The sequence below is a fragment of the Diprion similis genome, chromosome 8 (assembly GCF_021155765.1).
Source record: "Diprion similis isolate iyDipSimi1 chromosome 8, iyDipSimi1.1, whole genome shotgun sequence".
NCBI lineage: Eukaryota > Metazoa > Arthropoda > Insecta > Hymenoptera > Diprionidae > Diprion > Diprion similis.
Window position 1 is genome coordinate 26,563,452 of NC_060112.1, and position 21,884 is coordinate 26,585,335.

General features: G+C 40.0%; 1 protein-coding gene across 5 annotated transcripts; it reads left to right on the forward strand.

The window, feature by feature from the left end:
- Positions 1-764: 764 nt before the first annotated feature.
- LOC124408543 (fork head domain transcription factor slp1-like) lies at positions 765-20,065 on the forward strand. Of its 5 annotated transcripts, none has more exons than XM_046885535.1 (8): positions 765-962; positions 3,727-3,871; positions 17,497-18,147; positions 18,562-18,766; positions 19,006-19,057; positions 19,217-19,295; positions 19,365-19,520; positions 19,759-20,065. In XM_046885535.1, the coding sequence occupies exons 1-8, from the start codon at positions 894-896 to the stop codon at positions 19,920-19,922; spliced, it is 1,521 nt and encodes a 506-aa protein (XP_046741491.1). In that variant the 5' UTR covers positions 765-893; the 3' UTR covers positions 19,923-20,065. The 5 variants fall into 5 exon arrangements, with proteins under 5 accessions (XP_046741491.1, XP_046741492.1, XP_046741493.1 ...); XM_046885536.1 differs by having other exon boundaries at positions 19,762-20,065; XM_046885537.1 differs by having other exon boundaries at positions 19,386-19,520.
- The last annotated feature ends 1,819 nt before the right edge of the window (positions 20,066-21,884 follow it).

Here is a 21,884-nt window from a genome sequence, read left to right on the forward strand (position 1 = left end):
ATCACGTGACCTGAAAGGCGATTCACTCATTTGCCACTAAATTACAGGATATTTTTGTTTTGTACTCGTGTTTCAGACCGGCGAACGACGCGGATGCGAAAATCGCAATTGATCGTGAGCTGCAGACCTCTTCGAACTTTAAGGAAACTAGGAGAACACCGAAGGACATCGAATTGTGCAAATGAACCGTAAACCGGCGCAGAGAATCGAATCTCTACGTTCTGTGAAACGTATGCGAAGATTCTATTTTCGTGGGCAGCAGCTAATCCACCGGCCGAAATCGCTACCCAAGGATCATCGACAGGTCTTCATACATTCCCGAATTCACCACGTGCTGCGGATGAGACGTGAAAACGGTGCAAATCTGTCAGAACAGAGCAACGATCCGGAGTTGTGCGGCTATTTTTATTCCGCATCTAAATAATGGTGTGAATATCTTGCGATTGCTTATAATTCTTCCACAATTAGTCGTCAAAGAAGAATATTTAGTTGTCTCTACCGTAGTTGTCGAAAAATCGTGCGAATTATCGGTTAGTCTGAATTCTTTTTTGTTTGTTTAAATCGTACGACGTGCGGTGTAAAGTTTGCAAGTGTTTAATAAAGCCAAGGATGAAAATTAAAATTTCAAGTGTAGAATTTCTGCACAAATAAACTCCTCGCTCCTCGAAAGTGTGAATTAGAAGAACTTCAGTGCGCGTGTGAAAACGTTACTTATCAGGGTGAAAATAGTAAGGAGGGAAGGAAAAGAAAGGAAAGGAAAGGAAAGGAAAGGAAAGGAGGAGAAAATAGTTTGAGGCATATCTGCAAGGGTGCGAGAGGAATCGGTTGCAGTGGAGGGCCTGGCTGCTTACTGGGGCGACGTTGTTCATCAGCACCGCGTCAATGCAATATTTATGAACTACGGACTGCATTCGGTCGCCGACAGGACGAGGATGGTGTCCCACCTGATTCCGGTGTCGGGGGTGAGTTTGAAACTCCATTCGTTCCATTTTCTCGTTTCTCTCTATCTCTTCGACCCTAGAAAATTCGTCTAAAATTATTATTTCCTTCAATGCGTTACCGATTTTCATACCAATTCCTGACTCGAAGCTTGCAGCCATTTGGTCGTGTTAGAATAACGTAAAGCCTTGACATGAATGGCGATGGTTTAAGCAGTGTAAGCGAGCGCTGCAGTGACGCTAGTTACTCTTCGGTAAAGATAAGAGGGAATGATAGAAAAGGGAAAAAAGGAGAATAAATATCGCGTGTATGAGTGGGGAGGGGAAAAAAACGAACCTTGAACTACTTTTCTATTACTGAAGTGTAATATTATTATCGCTGGTATTATTCAATATTCATTATGGAAATAAACGTACAAATTACCTTATTTATGACATAAATGTAACAATACATGACCAATTATTGTACAGGTCCAACATCGATCGGGTCATATCTTGCAATTTTTCAGTTCTCCGTGGTTTTCGATTCATGTATTTACAGGTAATACAATCACGATACAGAATATAATCGTAACGCGATGTGTAGTGATTAGCGGGAAAGTCGAACGCGCGATAAGTAATAATTCTTGAAACTTGTATCGTACAATAATTGATCGGTAATTATTAATACAACGATCGAGTATATACAACCTGCCCCTACGATATACCTCTATTATTGAAAATGATATACTTTTTTATTTTACTTTGTTAGAGTATAGAGGGGAGGGGGGGGGGGCTCTAATCTGCAAGTGTGTATTTATCGCAAATAAATTTTTTAACTGTTGACCCTTCAACTTATAACAAATAACTTGGAGTAAAAAATGCAACAATCCTGGTATTGTGCAATTAATTACATCCAATTATATTAAAAATAATATGTTGTAGATTTTTTTTTTATTTCTACATCTATAAAACAGCGTATAATCGTTAATCATACTCTATCGGGATAAATTGGCCAAATTGAACTACTGGATCGTCTTGTGAAAAAAAGGAAAAAAATTTATATATTTAATATAACGAATGTGTCCGTGTACGGATGAGATGTGGCGTGCCAAAATAACGATAAGTTACATTAAGTTATACGGACGTGGTACATACTAATATATATGTTACAACGGCGTTGTATGAATATACGTAGGATAAAGTGGCGATATAATAAACGCGGATGATAAACCGTGGCAACAAGTGTCGACTTCAGAAAGGCGCACTATATATATATCCGAAGAACTGGCTGATTATCAATGATCCACAACGATCTCAGGGACCGACACGCGTGTGTTGATTATAATGCGGCTATGTCAGATTTTATCAGAGTTTAACGAAACGTTCAAATTACAAGCTGGCCAGATTCCTTGGAAATTAAGTTGGCAGAATAGGGTTGGAACTGGAGAAAGTGAAGCTTCAGGGGGGGTACAGCTTGGACCGTCTAAAATCATACGTATTTTTAGGAGTTTTTTTTCTTTTTTTTTAAGAAAATGAAAACACTTGGAGCAATTTGAGTTTTAGGACTTTCTTATTTATAGTTTCAAGAATATTTTAGAATTTTTTTATTGAAATTAATAACAAAATGGTGGCATGGCACGTATAAGTAACGCACGACTTCGAACTTCGATAAATAACTTTTAAAGCTTGAGTCAAAATTTCAAGTCGATCGGATAAAAATTGACTTAGGAATCTGCGCCACCGGATTGAAAATCTGATTGTTGGTTAGTTATATGTGCCATGCCACCATTTCGTTATTAATTTCAATGAAATTTTTTTTTAACTTTTCTTGCAACTATAAACTATAACGCCTTCAACTTAAATTGCTTCAAAGTTTTTCATTCTCATAAAAAAATTCCCAGGTATATAATATTTGGTATCATCGCAGCAGGAAAAACCGGTGCTTAAGGCTGAGCGATCGCCATGCTTGAAAGTTTAAACGAGATCGCGGCACGTGTAAAAGCTCGCGTATCACACTGCTAAGCGATTAATATTTCTTGCCGCTAAAAATACTTAGCACGCGAATACAAGCGGTGAAGTATATAATCCGGGCGAATATCCAGCTGCATCGCAGCGCACGAAGAGCTTCCCGGCGGCAACAAATTACGGCTAATTCTGACCATGATCCGAGCAAACGAACTCGATTAGCCAAATCGTATTCCCAGCTAGGATCAGCCGAGAATGATCGCCGGAATATTTCAATGCCTTGCTGTCTCGTTGAATTCCCGGTCACATTTCACTGATTCGTTACAATTGTGATTTTCCACTTCTATAGTATAAGCTGCTTGTTATGGTTTGATTTTAGAATTCGAATTATCGTTATGCAAATTCTTACAGCCGTTTGATTTTTGCTGTGAAGAACCACGGCTGTAAAGCGGATCGCAAATTAACGATCTAGCAAGACCGTAAGTTTTGGTTGGCATAATGCGCTGTCACAACACGTAGCTTTTGTTTGTAAGCTCGCCGAGACGAGACTTCAAACATACCGAGCTCCGCCAAAACTGTTTCCACAAACTCTCAACACAGCCTTGCACCTGCATCCTGCTTATTTCCCGATGGACTAGAAAAGCCGTTAATTATATCGAGTTTCTTCACCCCGCGAAATCGTCAAATCTTTTCATGCGCCAAAAATGAAAATAAATCTGGTAACCGCGATTTTATTCTCGATTTCATTTTAAATAATTCACACGTTTGTGTCAGGCTCAAACTTGCTCGTTTACTGCACGGTCTAACGTCTCCTCCATTAACTTTTCTCTTCGTTTTCAAGGAGCTGCAACAGGGTGGCGGAAATTTGGGAGGCGCTGGTCTCACCGCGAGTGTTCTGCACGGCCAGGATTCCCCGCATTCCCTCAAGATAAAGCAGGAACCCTTCCAGTTGTCTCCCACCTCCGCGCTTCCGTCGCTTCACCAAGGTAAGCCGGTAAAAAGTCTCTCTTCATTGCTCGCTCGATTATATCACGCTGTATCCATCAGCGTATAATAACAAACGGTTAAAACGGCCATCCGAGTAGCACTTGAAGAGGCTCGAGTGGACTTGAAGTGTTTCCGCACATATTTCTTTCGAGAAATGAGTGGTGATCATCCTCTCATGTGTGGCACAAATGGGTCCGCATGCAGGAAGTTTCCCTGCACCGGAAATCAGCTTACACTTAAATTGTATAAATAATAAATAAACATACTTAACGTCACAACAAGATGGTGTCGCTGTGTTCTCGTAATTGCGAAGATTGGACTCAAACTCCGGTCATGATTCGAATGATTCGGAAGGGGTAGGAAATTTTTTTCTATCAAAGATTCGAGTGGGGGTGCAGAACTATGACTTTCGGTAAGGAGAAGTAGCACTTTCTCTCCTCCGGAGATGGTTATTCTAGCTATAGGCGGTAACGGCGCGACGCCGCCGTGAAGAAGGGCTGCGGAGAGAAGGAGGCGGCCTCTTAAGTCGCAATGCTCTAAAGAGCCGGGTAAAAGCTGTTCTAATAATACGGAATACGGTGCGCCGGGGCGAGGGTGATAAACAGCCGGAGGCTGCGCTCTTGGTCCAGGCCTCTCAGACCGTTGAGCTGCACGAGCACACTCTCGATCAAACCCCGAGCCCCGATCCCGGTGATCCAGGATCATGGAACAGGACGCGAGAAGTAGAATACCGGGGCTGGAAGGGTTGGAAAACTGAAATCGTGGAAGACTCGACTAACCATTCGAAAGCTTGGACCACGTTTTAGGGAAAAGTCTGCGCATTTGAAAATGTCCTTATGACGTCAGAGCCTGGTTGTTGGCGCCATTTTATCACCAGAAGTTTTCAATTTTAATGGAAGAAAATCGTATTTCTTTGGGTTTTAAATTACTCATGTTACATAAATTAGTCAAACGTAATCAATAACATACCTGTTCTACCATCACACGCAAAAAAACACGGTTAACGGTCAGCTGTCAGCATGTTTGCATTTCTTTAATTTTTTCCACCAGATGACGCATCGAAAAATGACAATTCCAATATCATACCATCAGGTAAATGGTATCACTGATCGATAGGATATAATAGGGTGAACGATGGATTTCGTTATCAGGTGGTACTATGTGGCCCATTTCCCCCTAAAAAAGACCGATCCATTTATTTATTATTCAGAATTTGAAATAGATTCACGGAAACAATTGAGGATCAAAGATCTAGTTCTTTTCTACATCTGCGAGTTACATGCACTGTTCTTTATTCACAGCGACACCATGACGCATGGAAACTATGACTTTTGCATGACACCTCTGCAATGATGACCATCGTGATGTATCGTTCCTTTTAGTTATTCCAGGCCGACACACCCCGACACAGCTTTGAAGTGCTGGAGTGTCTCACCCTGGCTGTTGTACACGTGTCAGCGACAAGTGTTTCTTCGCTTGAACTCAAAATACAAGTTGAAGCTTGTTCATTCTGGAAATGTCGTGCCTTCGGAGTCCTGGTTGATCGGGGAGTGGCAAAGTCCGTTGAAAAAAATTGATTCATCCTCGATAAAGGACTTTCGCGATTCAATGCATTTGTGCAATCGTATATGTGCTCTTTCTTTTTTTTGTCTTCTTCAAATTCAACTCTGGCGCATTTCAAGGTTCAAACGTGCAGTCAGAGACAGGAGGGTCTTTATTGGTCCGGAGGTCAGTCGAAGGTGAATTTCGTTCTGACGGCAAGGTTGAGACGCAAAGACCCAGTTATCTCGCATGAATTGAAAACGAGTGGAGGCGATAGAAGCGGGAGATTAAAAGAGAGGTAGAACGAACCGAGACGAAGACGGTGTCGCGTTTCATCGTGTTATTGTTCGCTAATCGTTGCACGAGAATGCCGGGAGATACGAGCCTCGCGCGTAGCACGGTGATGTACACACCTTTCGACCATGCTCGATTCGTGATCGCAACACGCCAGTTCGATAATTAGCCACCGTCGGGAAAAGCAGAATCCTCTTACATCGGTCGATTAAATTGTTCTATTATACGCAGCAAAACCGCAGGTTTAACCTTTTAGTCACACATTTTTCAACTCAATATTTTGCCCTGAATTTTGTTACACGTATGAGGTTTTTGGAGTCACTGATCATGAATCTGAAGTCAGAATTCGATAGTTTCTAAATCCAAGATGGCGGATGTAAAATCGAAAAAACTATCAAAATTCAATGATTCTGGCTGAAACCTGTTACTCGGGGTCTTTTGAGGTCACGGATCACAAATCTGAAGTCAGAATTAGAAATAAACTGTGATCAGAATAGGAAATAAAAATTTTTGAGGCAGGACACTAAGAATTCCAGTGTGATTGAAAGGGTTAAGATACTTCGGTTACCTACTTCAATAATCTTCAAAAGTGTGACTTCCTGCACTCCAATAGCAAAGACAACATATATCACGTGCATTAATTTGACAATTTTCAAATCAGTCGACGGTCACGTTTTCCTCGTTTATTTGGGAGCTTTATTTTTCTACTTACCCCTCTCATCCGTTCTGTATTCCTTCAATTTATTTTAAAATTCGCTTGAGGGGTTGTGGTGCAGGAAATCGAAGATTTTGACTTCGAGCCGCGGGTTTGTTGATACAACCCTTGCGAAATCGGGGCAAAACTGTGAGGGAGGAACCGCGTGTTGTTCCAGGCGTGCGTGCCGCCTTTTCGGGGCACGTTGATGCAAAATCAACCCTAATACGTTACGTTACTTCATGCATGAGGGGGTATATTAACAAGGTGTTTGAGTCCAGTCGTCAAAAATAAGCCAGAAGTTCCTTGCACATTGCATCTCTCTATTTCGTAAGAAATCCTTACCTTTGTATCATCATCTCACTTATTAACGTAATGAGAAGTCGTTCGTGATTTTTCTTGTTTTTATTTCCTTTTTTTTTAAATCTTCATAATTTTTTTAAATTTACGTACAACGTACGAGATGCGATGATCACGGATGCCCAATTACGCACTAGGTTGTAGGTGAAACTGCGTAAAAGAGAACGCCCGCTTCTTATAACCTGGGTCTGGTTTAATCTGGGAGGAGGCTGTACGGTCTGACTTTCTCGAGTATTTTGACTTGCCGGCGACGTTGACGGATCGTCTCGCGCCGGCTTTCAGAGCCTCGAGGGTGATCCTTTTGCATCCTTCTCCCCCTACCACAGCCTATTTTTTCTCATCTTTTACTCTTCGTCTTTCTTCGCTCGATCCCTCTAATCGTGGTCTGCATGCGCACAAGCATCATACTGCAGCTATTTGGTTTACAAAATTACGTAAATTTGGGTCAACTGGCTCCGCAGTATAGTCGATTCGTTCACAATTCTTGCGTTCGGAGAACTAAAAACTCATGAATTGTCGCATAGATCATAATAACATGTATTACACTGGTATCTGTATTCAAGTATTTGAGTTATATATAACCCAGTACTCTCGTACAATTTCATCCTCATCTCCTGACGTAATATCCGATTGCCCTTAAACTGTGCTCTTGTTTACCACTATTTACATTCATGCGAGTTCAAGTGGGTATTATGTATACAGAACATATAGATATGCGCTAGTTTCCGAATGAATTTCTACATACGATACAGCGCACGTGACTTATATGTATGCATATTGCTGTTACAATCAACAAGATTTTGATTGTGACGTAGGTACACTGAATCGGATTGGGGCTCTTGAACGATTAGATTTATGAAAATATGAAACATCTCCTATCGCGCTGATCCAGAAACAACCGTAATACCACGAACAAACATACTTATTGTGAATGAGCTTGATGCTCGACATTTCGGTGCTTAGAACGTCGTTAAAAAATTCTTCATATCAGGGGTAAGAATTGATCTATTTTTATGTGTTCCGAAAACTTAGATCCAGGTTGAATGACTTTTTGAAAGTTCGAAAATGCAAAATCCCGGAATTATTACAGAGGTCTCTGACCGTTTTATTGTACCCTTAAGAGACTAAAAAGGATGAAATTTCAGATTAGTCATGACATTTCGAGTGGATTATGTGTAGATTTACACACACATGTGCAAAGTGATAATAATCAGTTTAAGGTCTAGATTGAGGGAGGAAAGAGCTGCTTATGTCGAGGATCGTTAGGAGATTCATTCACTCTGCGAACTAGTATCGCGATACCATTTATATATATTCGTGGCGGATCCTGATATTACCACACGATTTCACTCTCGTCGTAATAAATATCGCGCGATACGCGAGTGCGCATACTGTAGAAGATGATCGTGACCCCCCCCCCCCCCCCCCCCCCCCCCCCCCCAGGCCACACGCAATAATTATATCGCACGATATTATACTTATTTATTTATCTATTTATTAACTCGATTGTTCATCGTTTTGTTTATTTGATGAATCTATTTCTGTGTTGTTATGAAAAATTAGCATGTCGTCAAGTCGTTTTAGAAACATACTTAAATTTTGTTTCGTTGTTTACGAATCGTTTTGCACCACGTTCAGTGCTTAAAGAACACAAATTTGAGTTGAATGCTTCAAGCCATTGTTCAAATGTTTGAAAATATGCGTAAAAAAATAATTAGAATGTTATACAACGTTGAAAAAATATCTCAGCTCATTTTGTTATACCGCGATTGAGGAAGTTGCTGCAAAAAGGGTGTAAATGCAAGGCAATTTGAAAATATTTCTAGACAAAGTTCCAATCTAAAAAAGTGTTCCCACCCATGCGAGGAATTTTTAAAGGGTTAATAATTGTAAACGTCCCAGTTTATACCCTTTTTGCACTAACCCCCTCAATCATGCACATGACTTTATAATCAAAAATTTGTAAAGTGAAAAACTGAAAATACTGCATGACGGTGATTCCAGAGTGTATTATCAGCGTCGATCTGGTTTGCAAAACCTGTAGAAATCGTTGTTGGGTTGTTCCTTTCATTCAAATCGGCATCTCCTTATTATACATCTACCTAGGCTATTTATATTCCGCACATTACCGCATGCAAACGACGATATACTCGTATACACCGAGTGTATAATTATATCTCATCCGCATGATGTACTTATAGTAAACATGATAACGATATATGTATGTACAAGTTACATGAAGCGACAAAAACTGAATTAAGATTTATCGCCGCGGTTTTTTCCCGCGACGTTACGCCGTAGGGTTTTAAATTTGCGCGGTTCGCGTTAAGGCAATCCGGTGACGCGGTGGCCTCCCTGCACTGACGTCACGCCGAGGTCGAGATACCGGACGGTGATTGGCTAGTGCCGGAGATACGCTATCGCCTGCACCCGATGACCCGGGTTACACGCCGGGCGCCTCGCCGGCAAATAGATCATCACCCTACTATTCCCATAGCCGCGAAGACGTTCGCTATTAACGCTCTCGACGACGCTTACCGCTCGTCTCTTTATTTACGCCGCGCTTTTACCTCTTCGGAGCGATTTGTTGATAGCTCATTGGCATTTGTATTTTACACATACACGGTATACGGGGCATTCCACGTCAAATCAGCACTCCGTGTACCTCACCTTCTTCGATTTTAATCATTTTTCATTATAATGTTTGTATCAACCCAAAAAGGCTCTCGGAATGTCTTCCAGATACTTCAACCAGCGGTTTAATTTGAAAATAAAAAAATCCAAAAACAAATTCGGAAGACGCCATTTTTTTTAAATCTGACAAAAATTATCACAGATTCTATGATTTTAAATGTGATTTTCAAGCACTACACGATGATGATACTGTTTTTTTCGTAAGTTTTTAGTTCTTCCATGTCAGATTTGGTTTTTTTTTTTTTCGTTTTATTTTTCTTTCCATTCCCTGATCTAAATACATCACGGGATCGTGAAAATTATGTGATTCTGCGATATATTTAGATCGAGGCATGTAAAAAGAATAAAGAAAAAAATGGAAAAAAGACACAATTCTGACATGGCAAAACTAAAAACTTGCAAAAATAAAATAAAAATAGTAAATATTGGAATCCCATTGTCGTGTGATGCTCAAAAATTAAATTTTCAACCATAGAATCATTGTGAGTTTTCAGAGATTTATAAAAGTGGCGTTTTCGTCATTGGTTTTGCGATTTTGTATAAATTTCACTAGTGGCTGAAAAAAATTTGAGAAAAATTCCCAAGACTCTTTTGGGCCCGTAAGAACATAATAATCGAAAATGATAAAAATCGAAGGGGGTGAGATACAATATACAACCAAATTTTTGTTCCCAAAAAACTATATTTTCGTAAAGACTCAAAAAAAAAAAAATCATATTGTAATAAAACTATTCGTATTTAAAATCTTCTAACATAAATTTTTGCACACTAAACCTTGTTCTTAAAATAATCAAGAAAAGTTTTAATGATAAACAGAAAAATTGGATGTCAAGTGTTTTCCCAAACAAAGAGCAAAAATCAGGATAAAAAATTAGTTCGTAAAAAATATTCGGAATTTGAATTAATTGCTGAGCCGATTTTTCAATCGAAAGATTACACGATTCTCTATACTTTCACAATCTTGACGCCGGGTCAGCAATTAAATCGAAAAAAACTTTTCGCTCGTGCTGCTGTTTGTTCCGTGCCTCAAGTTAGCCACGAGCAAAGGAACGAACCGGCATTTCGCGACGGTGTCGCATTACGGGCAAATGCAGCTCGGTCCCTTCGTCAAGAGGCTGCTGCTGGAGGCGGTTGCAGGTATAGAAGCAAAAGCCGCGTTCCGTATAACAAGCATCGATACGAAACGGCGTTCCCGATGCCTTGTCGACCTCGATTATGCCTCCCGATATTCTCCGGCATGTGCACGACGATTTCTAGGGACGGACATGACAGTACAACATCCGTGGCGACAATTTTGCACCACTGATTGCCTTCCTTAAGGAGATAACAAGCGCTTTTAACGGCAATTGGAAACCCGCCAGAATTGAACGATTTTTTTTTTTTTTTCTCCTTCTTATTTAAATAAATATCTCGTAAACTAATCGGAATATCAACTTTTATCGCTCTTCAATTTTTTCTCAGGTACTTCGACTCGAGAATCCAAAATTCAACGTTTAATTTTGCCGGCACGAAAATCGTACTTTTGTCCAATTCTCGCCGCATCTTATATTATCATAGGCTTGCAGGCTTTCCTCAAATACCTACACCCAGCCTGTGCGGTAGTCCCGACATTTTCTTCTGCAGCAAGTGATGCTGTATAGTTATGTAGATGATGCCGAAGGGATGGAAATACACTGATCGGTGCAGTCAGCTGTGCATTCCAATCGAGATCGCCATGAGCGAGGCTCGTTTCATCACGTTGTACCATGACGCGCAACGCGAGATATATTACCTATACAGTAATAACGTTATACCCATACCTGTATAATAAATAATAATGCAGTACACGAAGGAAAGGAAAAGAGCACGTTTTTCTCGAAACTGCAGAAAAAGAAGGACGCATCAAGTTGTTTTTTTTTTTTCGTTTTGTTTTCATCATAAAAAAACCACCCATGTCAACTATATTTTTTAATAAATACGATGCAAGTTTTCCGTACTGTGTCTAGAGTAGATTCTGCTTTTTACGAAGTATATTTTACCAAAAAACAAAAAAAGAAACCACCTGACGTGCCCCTCTTTTACTGCAGTTTCTATTCAAATCTACTCTTTCGTTTTCTCTTCGTCTACACAAACACCTCATACGGCTCATACCCTGCATCGTTGCAGGCTAATTGCGCACGCGCGGCTTGCTGCCCCTGAGCTATATCGGCTGCTGAAATACGTGCCATCCGATCTTGGTGCTTAATTGATTAGAGCTAGCTGCGGGGCGTAGAACCATCTTCTTGCGCCCTATCGCGTTACGGCCGTTGGTACTTCACTCTTTAGCTTTCTCTCTCTTCCTCTTCGCCCTCTTATATTATATCTTTCTCCTCCTTTTCCTCCTCCTTCTCCTCCTCCTGCTCGCGATTAGGACGTCGAGTAAGCAGCCCGCGAGTAACGCGATAACACGTATAATAATCTCAAATGAGTATAATTATAGGTATGGTGGGTGTGTTTTGCCTCTGCAGTGCTACACTAGTACGAATACTTGTTGTACGGACCCTGTACAGTGTAAGTACTGGTCGCATAGCAAGAACGAAACGGTTTGCAAACGCACACCTGACCGCAACCGGAGACGCCATGCGACACCAACGTGCGCGCTGCCGAAGGCGAGATCCATCTGGGGATTATTATTTTATTTTATTTTATTTTATTTTATTGTAGGATTTTATTGTTTTGTATTGTGTTGTACTGCATTGTGTATAGAAGTATATTTATACACCTATTGGGTTGGTTTATCTCATTATCCTCCACCGTTTAACCCAAGGTCGACCCTTATACTGAAAATGTTTATGTGGTAAATCGTAAAATATTTTCGAAGAATTCAGCATGCAATTTATTACATTATTTAGTATTCAAATTCGATCAAATCTATAATAAATTACATAATATAATAGAAGAATACGAATCACCATAAATACTAGTTCCAATATTTGTAACCAATGCCGATCACTCCAGCAAAATCGACGCAATTTTAACTTCGGGATATTCGGGCACGTCTGATCTGACTGATTTCAGCATATTTGATCCAGGAACTCAGGATGTTGAACGAGATTTCTTGAGCAACCTTCGAGGGCCTTGAAGTTACTGCATTGCTAAGATCCTAAACCGAGAGAAAAAGATTCCAAAAAGAAAATCAGGAAAAACGATTCACGATTTTAATCTGCAAATAAATTAAAATAAATTGCATTTACGTCATGACGACAGGATTTAAATATTAATACTCAACGTTTTCAGAATGCTTTCTTACACAGGACCGAAGATTTCAAATCGCAATACGAATAGCTGTATGACAAAACCGTTGATTCACGTATAGACTTGCAGCATTGCAACGATTTCAGCGATTTCTTGCGGACTCCATCAGCTGCATGAGCTGCATAACTACGACTTCGTTTCGTGGAATTTCGAACGATGATGTAAACCCCAAGTTGTAGGTCTCTTTCGTAGTAGTATACAATATTACAACAAGCCGAGCTGACTCTTTTCGCCGCAGCAACTGGAATTTACGTGACGTGACATGACGTCACGCTGGCTGCAGAGCTCAGGTTTCGCTGATCGGTGCTTTGTTTCACCAAAGAAATATACTTACGGCACAACGGTACCTACCTCATCATCAAGTCTTGTTATTAAAGTTCAGCTCGAATCGATTCGGTTGACTTGTGCCTGAACTTTGCGGGACCGATAGCCGGAGTTTTTTTTTCTTCTTCATGTTGTATTTTTTTTTTTTTCTTTAAGTATACTTTTAAAGAAAAAGTGCTACATAAATGTTGATTTTTTAACACTGATAACTTGTTTGTTTTCGTTATTCCGTTTATTGTCTTTCACTGTTGAAGCAAATTTACATAAACAACATGATATGTTGATTATATAATAAGCACATATCGTGAGTCTTATCCGTGATTTTACTTCTCGAGTTTATATAGCATAATTATTTTAACTCTACAATTATAACTTGTATACAGTATAAAAACAAGAAGCATATTTACCAAACTTTGAGATATTATTCTTCAAGAATATAAGTTAACGGCGGTAATGGATTTTGTTAAACTGTATAATTATGTACGTAACAGCTGTATGTACGACAAATTGATCAAGATTATAATACGAGTTATTTAATTCGATTTACGATTCACTCATGATGTATAATACGATTTTTATATAACTTGTAATTATTTTCACGAGTCTTTTTTTTTTTTGCGAAAGTTGCCGAGTCCTAACTTTTTCGTTACACAAGATCAGACAGATTTTTCGGAGTATTTAAATCTGATCCATAAATATCGCTAATCCTCACTTTTAGTAATTTCTTAGATTAGTCTTAATTCTTCGGATTTTAAGGAGAGAACGGACTGCAATACGGATCAGAATTGCCCCGTTTAGAAGACGTGTTACAGCGATAATGGAATCGATGTCACACCAGTTCGAAACGATGAACGAAAAGTAGCAAGTCGTAATTGCTTTTTCTGGTGTATCTTTTTTGTCCTGGACTGAACAGGTCGTGTTTACTACAAAGAAGGTAGCTTCGGTCGTTTGTTTAGACGCTGGTAAAAGCGTAAAACGTACGGAACATTGTTGGGATGACGAGTTTAGAGAAGGAGAAAGAAGAGTTGTGTGGGTTTACCTACATATGTAGATGTAGTAAAGAGGAATAGGGTATACGTGAACAAGGCTGAATTTAGTAACGTTAAGACAACGAAACACGATGGAAAAATCGCTGTTTTACAATTTTAGAACGACTCTCTGAAGAGTCGCAGGTTTTTCAAAATATCAACATGTATTTTTTTTTTGGTATGATTTACTGCCAGACTAATTTTCAGACAATCCAAAGGCTCGAAGTAACGATTTTTCCTAAACATCTATCGTTAAAGTATAAACGTTACTAACTTCATCTTGTATCCGTGAATAGAAGAGGTATAATAGGTGGTGAACATCTTTATCCTCGATTGTTATTTGCGGAAATGTTCTGCGCAATCGTTTAACACAAGTCTGCAAAGAAATATTTATAAATATTGCTAAATATTACGTTTTCGAGTCTGCTGAATCCAAAAGTCGTTTCCATTTCCCTCCATCACGTACCCTCCAGTATTTTTGCGAAATACGTGCTGTTTGCATAAAACAAAAACAACATAACAATAATGAAAAGACCGACATGTCATTACAACTAAACAATATATGTCCTGTAAAATTAAACAAACAATTTCTTCGTGAAATGTACACAACATTTCTTTTTGCCTATAAAACCTTGTCTTCTTCTTTTTGATTCTTTGACTAAAAGTTCACAAGTAACCGTAGATAAAATTACTGCAGTTTTTTGGTCGTAGACTTGTGTAATTAATGTTTCGCACTCGACGTGCGGTTCTTCTTTATATTTTGGTGCAGGATCTCGTCATGTGGTCCGGCAATAAGTAAATCGAGCAGAATGCGCGATATCAAGTTTCAGAAGATATATTCATATGCGCTATATAAATTACAAATATATCTATATATATATATTATACAACGTACATCAACACCTCATCTACACACACACACACACACATACACATGCCAACTATAATTATACTGATTATTATATGTATTGCTGAGTTCGCACCATAAGTGGATCACTGAAGAAATATACGTAATCGTTTTATGCAATGCAACGCTACTGACGATGAGCCACGCGACGGTCTCATTTCACTATAAGTCGGACACGAATTTGCTATATTTTGTAAATTAGCGAACACTTGGAGAGTTAAACAGACAAATAACGATCCAAGAAAATAGTAACTTCGTGATGGAGAAGATCTTATCAATATCACGAATCAATATGCATCATCCACAACAGTTCACCTAATGATTATTAACTAAACAAAAAAAGCAAAAGGTCGTTCTTTCACTAATTTTCTCCCTGTACTCCTGCACGTGTCCTGATGAACAGCTCAAGGCTGATCATTGGTGTCCAAATTAATCAGCGTGTTACCGAGCTCAAGTCTGTGTGCATTTGTTATCAGGCTCAAGTATCGGCGGTGAGTTCCTTATCGTCGAAGCTAGGTATCAAACGACTAATTTATAAACCTAATACGCCAAACACCGTCGGTGGGCCTGAACGCCAACGACTTCTGAGACGCGGTATCTAAAACTCTATGCATGTGTTAGCCACCCCAATTGTTTATGCTGTACGAAAGATTCTCAGAAGCGGTGTCCCAAAACGTATATCCGTATCCCTACCGCGCGCGATCGATCATTCAAAACGATGCTCATGTTATACGAGCTATGCAAGCCGCTAAAATAATCATGGTGTCCAAATCCAACGAAATTAACATTTCTATGTTATTCAGGGACATTAAAAATAGATGATTTTCAGGGGACAAAAAAAATTCAAGAATAGTTTCCAGGACCACTGGACACCATCATAATCCACTCCATTCAGCTGGACGCAACCAGAATTTATACCCCAGCAACGTCACTCGCGATATTGCACTCAAAGTGCACTCAATCATTGATTTCGGGTCACTTCACACATTTGCACCTTTCTAAAAATGAAAAAGACATCAGCATATGACAGAAATCGAAACATATTATCTTCCCGTTCGAAGACAGCTCCTGAAATATCAGGAACCTGTTCTTTAAATAGGATTTGGGCGATTCCATCCACGCGCATTCGCTTTTCATCCTCGGCTGTAGGTATAATCTTCTGAGTTTTATATGCCACCGTGGATTGTAGTCGTAGTAGGTATCTATAGGTTGTCAATGCTGTAAACAAGTGCGCAGTTGGTGCCATTGTCATGTTCTCGGGAACGTTGAATGGAACCGTTTAGAAGAAAAGTTACAGTCGGCTGAAGAGAATAAAAAAAAAAAAATATAGTGAGAATTCGAGCAACCTACCTTGAATTTCAGCGCGACAGGGGGGGTGGATGAGCTTCGAAGTTGATGGCGGCAGTCTCCGAGAAGACGAGGCGCCGCGAAGACGCGTTTTCCGAACAGCCGCAGCTGCATTTGTGCCTGCAGATGTGATATATATATATATACGAAAATAAGATAAAAGAAGTCAATTTATTACGTATATATATATATATATTTATATGTATGTATCTATACATGAAATTTAAATAGTTCCGGGAAACGCGAGGATTCCGTCATACCTACAGCTATACTGAAGATTCTTATTTTATAGAATTTTATTTTTGACGTTAAATGCGAACAAAGCTGCGACACCGTTTAAAGCAAGGTACATGTAATAAAAAGTCTGATAACTTGCCAAAGTTTCCTTGGAATTACGAAAACATTCTAACTGAAAATTGCTGAGTATACTATTGTCATGATGCGGGATACCGAAACGAAAAAATCTGCAAGTTATCAAGCTTCGTTATCGTATGGGAATGGCGATACTCCATATTTAGAATGCTATAGTTGGGGATTTGATTACTGAGTTGTAGGTAATTTTATACGCCTGTATAACAAAACTTGTGTAGAACTGTGATCTGCATGACGAATTTTGAAAAAATGGTAGAATCCAGGTTATTAAAGAATATTAAAGGAAATTTAGGCAATTGACTGTTATGCATAATTCTAAAGACGATCAGGATAATCAGGATTTTAAAGAAGCGAAAACTCAATTTATAGATACTAAAAATGTTGAAAGTAAAAAAGATTAAAATTTAACGGGCAGAACACAGATTGTCACACTGTAGAATGGTCAGAATTTCTCTCGATAATATAGAATCATATTATTTATACAAGCTATTCTTTGTAGAACATTGTATTACTTTTGCTTCGTCTCTCATTTTTTATTTTCCAACATATTCTAATGGGAATATTCAATAAACATCCAACATAATCTAAACTGTATACTGATTCTCGATTTTGCTGTTCCACGTTCAGACCTTTCTACATTTCTAGACCATCTACAAATTCAACGAACCATAAGATTTTCTCCTCTATAAAAATTCTATATTCCGGTCCTTTCATCAATCGGCAAATTCTAGTTTCTTACCATCGACAATATCACATGATCCTCACCATGATTTTCCTCTCCGTGAACAGTGAGCAGCTTCGTGTCGGACTTGGCAAGCGGTTGCATGGGGAGTTCGGGAAAAGAGGTCGACTCCTCGGGGTCGAGTTTGTCCCGGACGTTGCCGGGGCTTCAAACCCACCACCACCACACCGGGAGTCACAACCTGCACCACGGGCACCACGTGCACCACCACAACCACCACCACAGCCACAGCCACAACCAGCACAACCATTCAAGCCCGACGTCGGGGGCGGTTGCGATGCACTCGAGTTCGGCGCACTCCAGCCATCATCACCTCGACGAGAAGGGTTCCTCGCCCCCCGGGGCCATGCACAGCTCGACGAACAGCAACGTCTCGACGCCCAGCGCACCCTCGACCCCGACGACGGGGTCCGAAGCTTCCTTGACGGTCTCGGGGTCGAACGGCTCAGCGTCCGCTACCAGCACGAAACCCCCATTCAGCTACGTCGCCCTCATTGCCATGGCGATTCAGCACAGCGCTCACAAGCGCGCAACCCTGAGCGAGATTTACGCTTATATTACAGCCAAGTTTCCGTACTTCGAGAAGAACAAGAAGGGCTGGCAGAACTCCATAAGGCACAATCTATCCCTCAACGAGTGCTTCGTCAAGGTACCAAGGGAGGGCGGCGGCGAACGGAAAGGAAACTATTGGATCCTGGGTATGTTGCAACAGTCGATTTCAACTTTTGAACCACTTTTTCATCTTCCGTCATTTCCAAGTTTTAGTTATTCAAAAAAATTGCTTCATACCAGCTTATTCCTCAGACATTTACTAAATCATCCGTTTCTCACAAGTCGACTACTCTCTCTCTCTCTCTCTCTCTCTCTCTCAAGACGGACGTTAATTTTTTCAATGATAACTCAATTTATCTCTTTCACTTGTTCGATATATATCAAACTTCAAAGTCAAAGATCTTGACTTGTGAAAAGAATCAGTTGCATCATATGTCTATATCTATAAAACTTCAATAACGGAATCTTGATAATCAATCAATTTAAAAGTCATGGCGGGTCGCTTTGAACTACGATCTATGCATTAATCGGAATACTTGAGGATAAAATATGTCTTTCAGATCCTCAGTACGAGGACATGTTCGAGAACGGGAATTACCGGCGTCGGCGAAGAATGAAGCGACCCTACCGTAGCGCACCCTACCATAAAACCCTTTTTGGAGAACCCTTCGCACCTACTCACGTTCACGTTGGAGATGCAACGCGAAATCTTTTCGCTCATCCTCCCCCTTCGTATCCACCAGCCTACACGCGTTATGATCCAAGGTAAGATGCGCCAGAATATCCTATATGCTGATATATTTCTATTCAAAAGTGTTAAGGTGACTTCGCGAAGATCATTGATAACGTGTTTTTAGTGCAATCCATACACCCGAAGTGACGAGGCATGGCGTTAATATATGCCAATATGAGTCAGTGCTTCGGATCATCATTGTTTATGGCCGTGGCGGTGATTTGTCATTATGAAAACTTTTCTTACGAGTATATCGTTTCTCTGATTACAGTGCTGCGTGGGGTCTGCAACAACCTCAGCTATCGTATTCCCCCTGCCAAGCGGTAAGTAGGATATTTCTTATCTTCGTCATTACCACTTAGCGGCATATCATGAACCCCATGGCGATAGAAAAAATCATTGCGTCGTACCTGTAACCATGATATTTGCGCACCAGCATGTTGCTCCAAATCCATAATGGATACCCATTGCGTGTTTTGTAGCTTCAGCCGCAACTACAGCCGGTCCAATCAATGCAGATATCGACGATGAACGGATACAGCCAGCTGAGTTCGTCCCTCAGTAAGTCTTTAGCTGACTCTCACTTTGTTCTTCCGTCGCAAGGAAAGCTGTTACTAAATATCCTCGAAGGTAATTACCTGGATGTTCCAGGCACCGGGACAAACTCTCCATCATCCGTTGGCGGCGGTTCATTCGGCAGCAGCTTCACCGCCTGCGTCAGGAGGCACGACTCGGGGATGACCTCCAACCCCATGTCCACCAGATATCCTCCCTATTGGCCGGATGGTAGGTACCTATCAATCCTAGGAAAAATCCTAGCGTACTAGATTCAGTGCTCTTATATCTATCCCCTCGTCACGTTGCTACAATTTTTACACAAGACCTGAACTGTTTAAACAACAGCCATGGCAGCTTCTGCGAACTAAGAAACCGCGCCTCTGAAGTAGGTATCGGTTTTCGATACTCAGAAATGGAATGAAAAAATAAATGAATATGTAAATTTTCTCACCCTATGGTGTTTCAGTAGTCTGTGTCAAGGAGGAACCTGGCAGTACAACGGGGACGTCTAGCGGCGTCGGGACGGTTGGCGTCGGCGGAAGCATGGTGGGATCGTCGACGTCGTCAAGCGTCTCATCCTCGGGATTTTCCGGGGTCGACTTCCCGTCCCGTCAAAAGTGTTTCATGTGAACTTGTAGAGCCCAACGTAGCACTACACATGTAAGTTAGATATAACGTAAGAAATAGATATTACGTATGCACATGCACTTCGTCCGTATTGTAATAAGTTGTAGGATAGTATATAATTAGAATAGCTTAGCGATTAGAAAAGGTCCATTGCCTACTTATATCACGTCTATGCCTGCGGCATTCAATGCATGCTCTTCCGGAAGTGTGCGTCTTTGCAGTTCTGTGAATCTTATCGAGTCGGTGCCCGGTGAGTCTATACCTTCGTATAATCGGTTGAGGAACTTTGACCGGGAACACTGATCGGCAAATTTGTTTCTTTATTAATTAAAGGTCAATCAACAGATGCATTTCTATTGAAGAAAAGTTTCTTGGTTTATTTCGACATAGATAGGTTCGAACGAATTGTCTTCCAACTACGGATAAGTTTTAATTTCCCAAGAAACAAAGAGGCGCACCTATGTTTTAAAAGTAAAAGGATTCAAAGCCTGATTTCAAGGGTTTGGCCAATCAGTTGTTGAGAAGATGGAACTCGAGCGCGGTCATCCTCTTACGTATAATGTGTGTATATTTATTGTATATGAATGTATAATATGTGAGTGGAATGGCTTTGATCCGTAGGATCGTCGGGTGTCGGTATTATTATCGAGAAGCAAGGCAAGGAAAATTTAATTACATCAAATCAAAAGCAGTGATTTTGACATTGCCTGATTTCACATTTCAGATACCTGATATAATATCCTGAAAAGAAAACTGTTACATTAACAATAAGTTGGCGTATAAATGTAAATGTAGGATATACGTCATTCGGATCGTAATCGTCTGAATCACACTGTGAGATATCGATGTTGTTATATACGTTTGTATTGTAATATCGAAGACACTGCAGATGACGACGCGGCAAAAATGATTGTCAACGTTAAATTAAGTTGAAATCGTTATAGTATATAAGGGTTACCATTAGCAAAACGTGACACAATCATCTATGTTATCGTTATAGTCGAGTCATTAAATGCATGCTAGGAAATGTTTCTTCTCATCATTCATCGTTTAAATACTTATTATCTGCATCAGAGGCAGTTACTTATAAACATTCAACATATGAATTCGAAAAAAAAGGAAACATTTTCCATACGACATGTAATATTGCAACCACCAATCATTTATAAATTAGCGATAAGGGTATACAATAAAGTTCAGATTATTTATCGTGGAAGGATTATAGTAGCTCTCTCAGTGTTTATTTTAAACTCATCCCCCCTCCCCCTCTCCCTTTCCTGTTCCATGTTCGTCCACATTATGGATGTAGTAAATAGGAAGGTATTGTATAATTTATATGCATCGAAACTGTATCGTGTATGCATTCTGCAAGTTATTTCTTACCCTTGGATTTTCTCTTATTGTCGTCTTAATAGTTCGCAACAGTTGTTTATTTTTTCTCTATGGACCAACAATTAGATACTGCGTTTATTGAGGTGGTACGGATTCATGGTTTTATCAGGTAATGTATACACAAAGTACACGTGTAGATGGTCAGTTTACGCTTTTCCTGATAAAGTATTGTCTTATTTAGTACATGCCAACTGGGTAAGTACCCTTTCGGTTACAGTGATTGTATAATTGAAGACTTTATTGATTGAAAAATCGTGTTATGGTCATATACCTATATGTATAAATCAAATTACCAATATTGATAGAGAACGGCTATTGTTTATGGTATACTTCAAACATCTCTGGACTGATTTTCTATAAAATAGGAACGGAGAATTAATGACCATCTTTTAATGAATAATTGTATAACAGTGCAGAACGTGAGAATGTTACCTGAGCATAGATGCGAATAACTGTACAGAATCAAGCCGACATCTGCACAGCAGTTGATGAGAGAGAAGAAAAAAGCATCAGGAGGAAGGAAATAAGGAGCGTGGTGGAAGGAAGTGAAACCAATAGACCCGTCCTTCCCTT

Coding starts and splice junctions, on each gene's coding strand:
- LOC124408543 (XM_046885535.1), top strand. CDS start 894: ATGAACTACGGACTGCATTCGGTCGCCGACAGGACGAGGATGGTGTCC. Junction 18,767..19,005: donor TACACGCGTTATGATCCAAG/GTAAGATGCGCC, acceptor CTCTGATTACAG/TGCTGCGTGGGGTCTGCAAC. Junction 19,521..19,758: donor TCCTCCCTATTGGCCGGATG/GTAGGTACCTAT, acceptor ATGGTGTTTCAG/TAGTCTGTGTCAAGGAGGAA.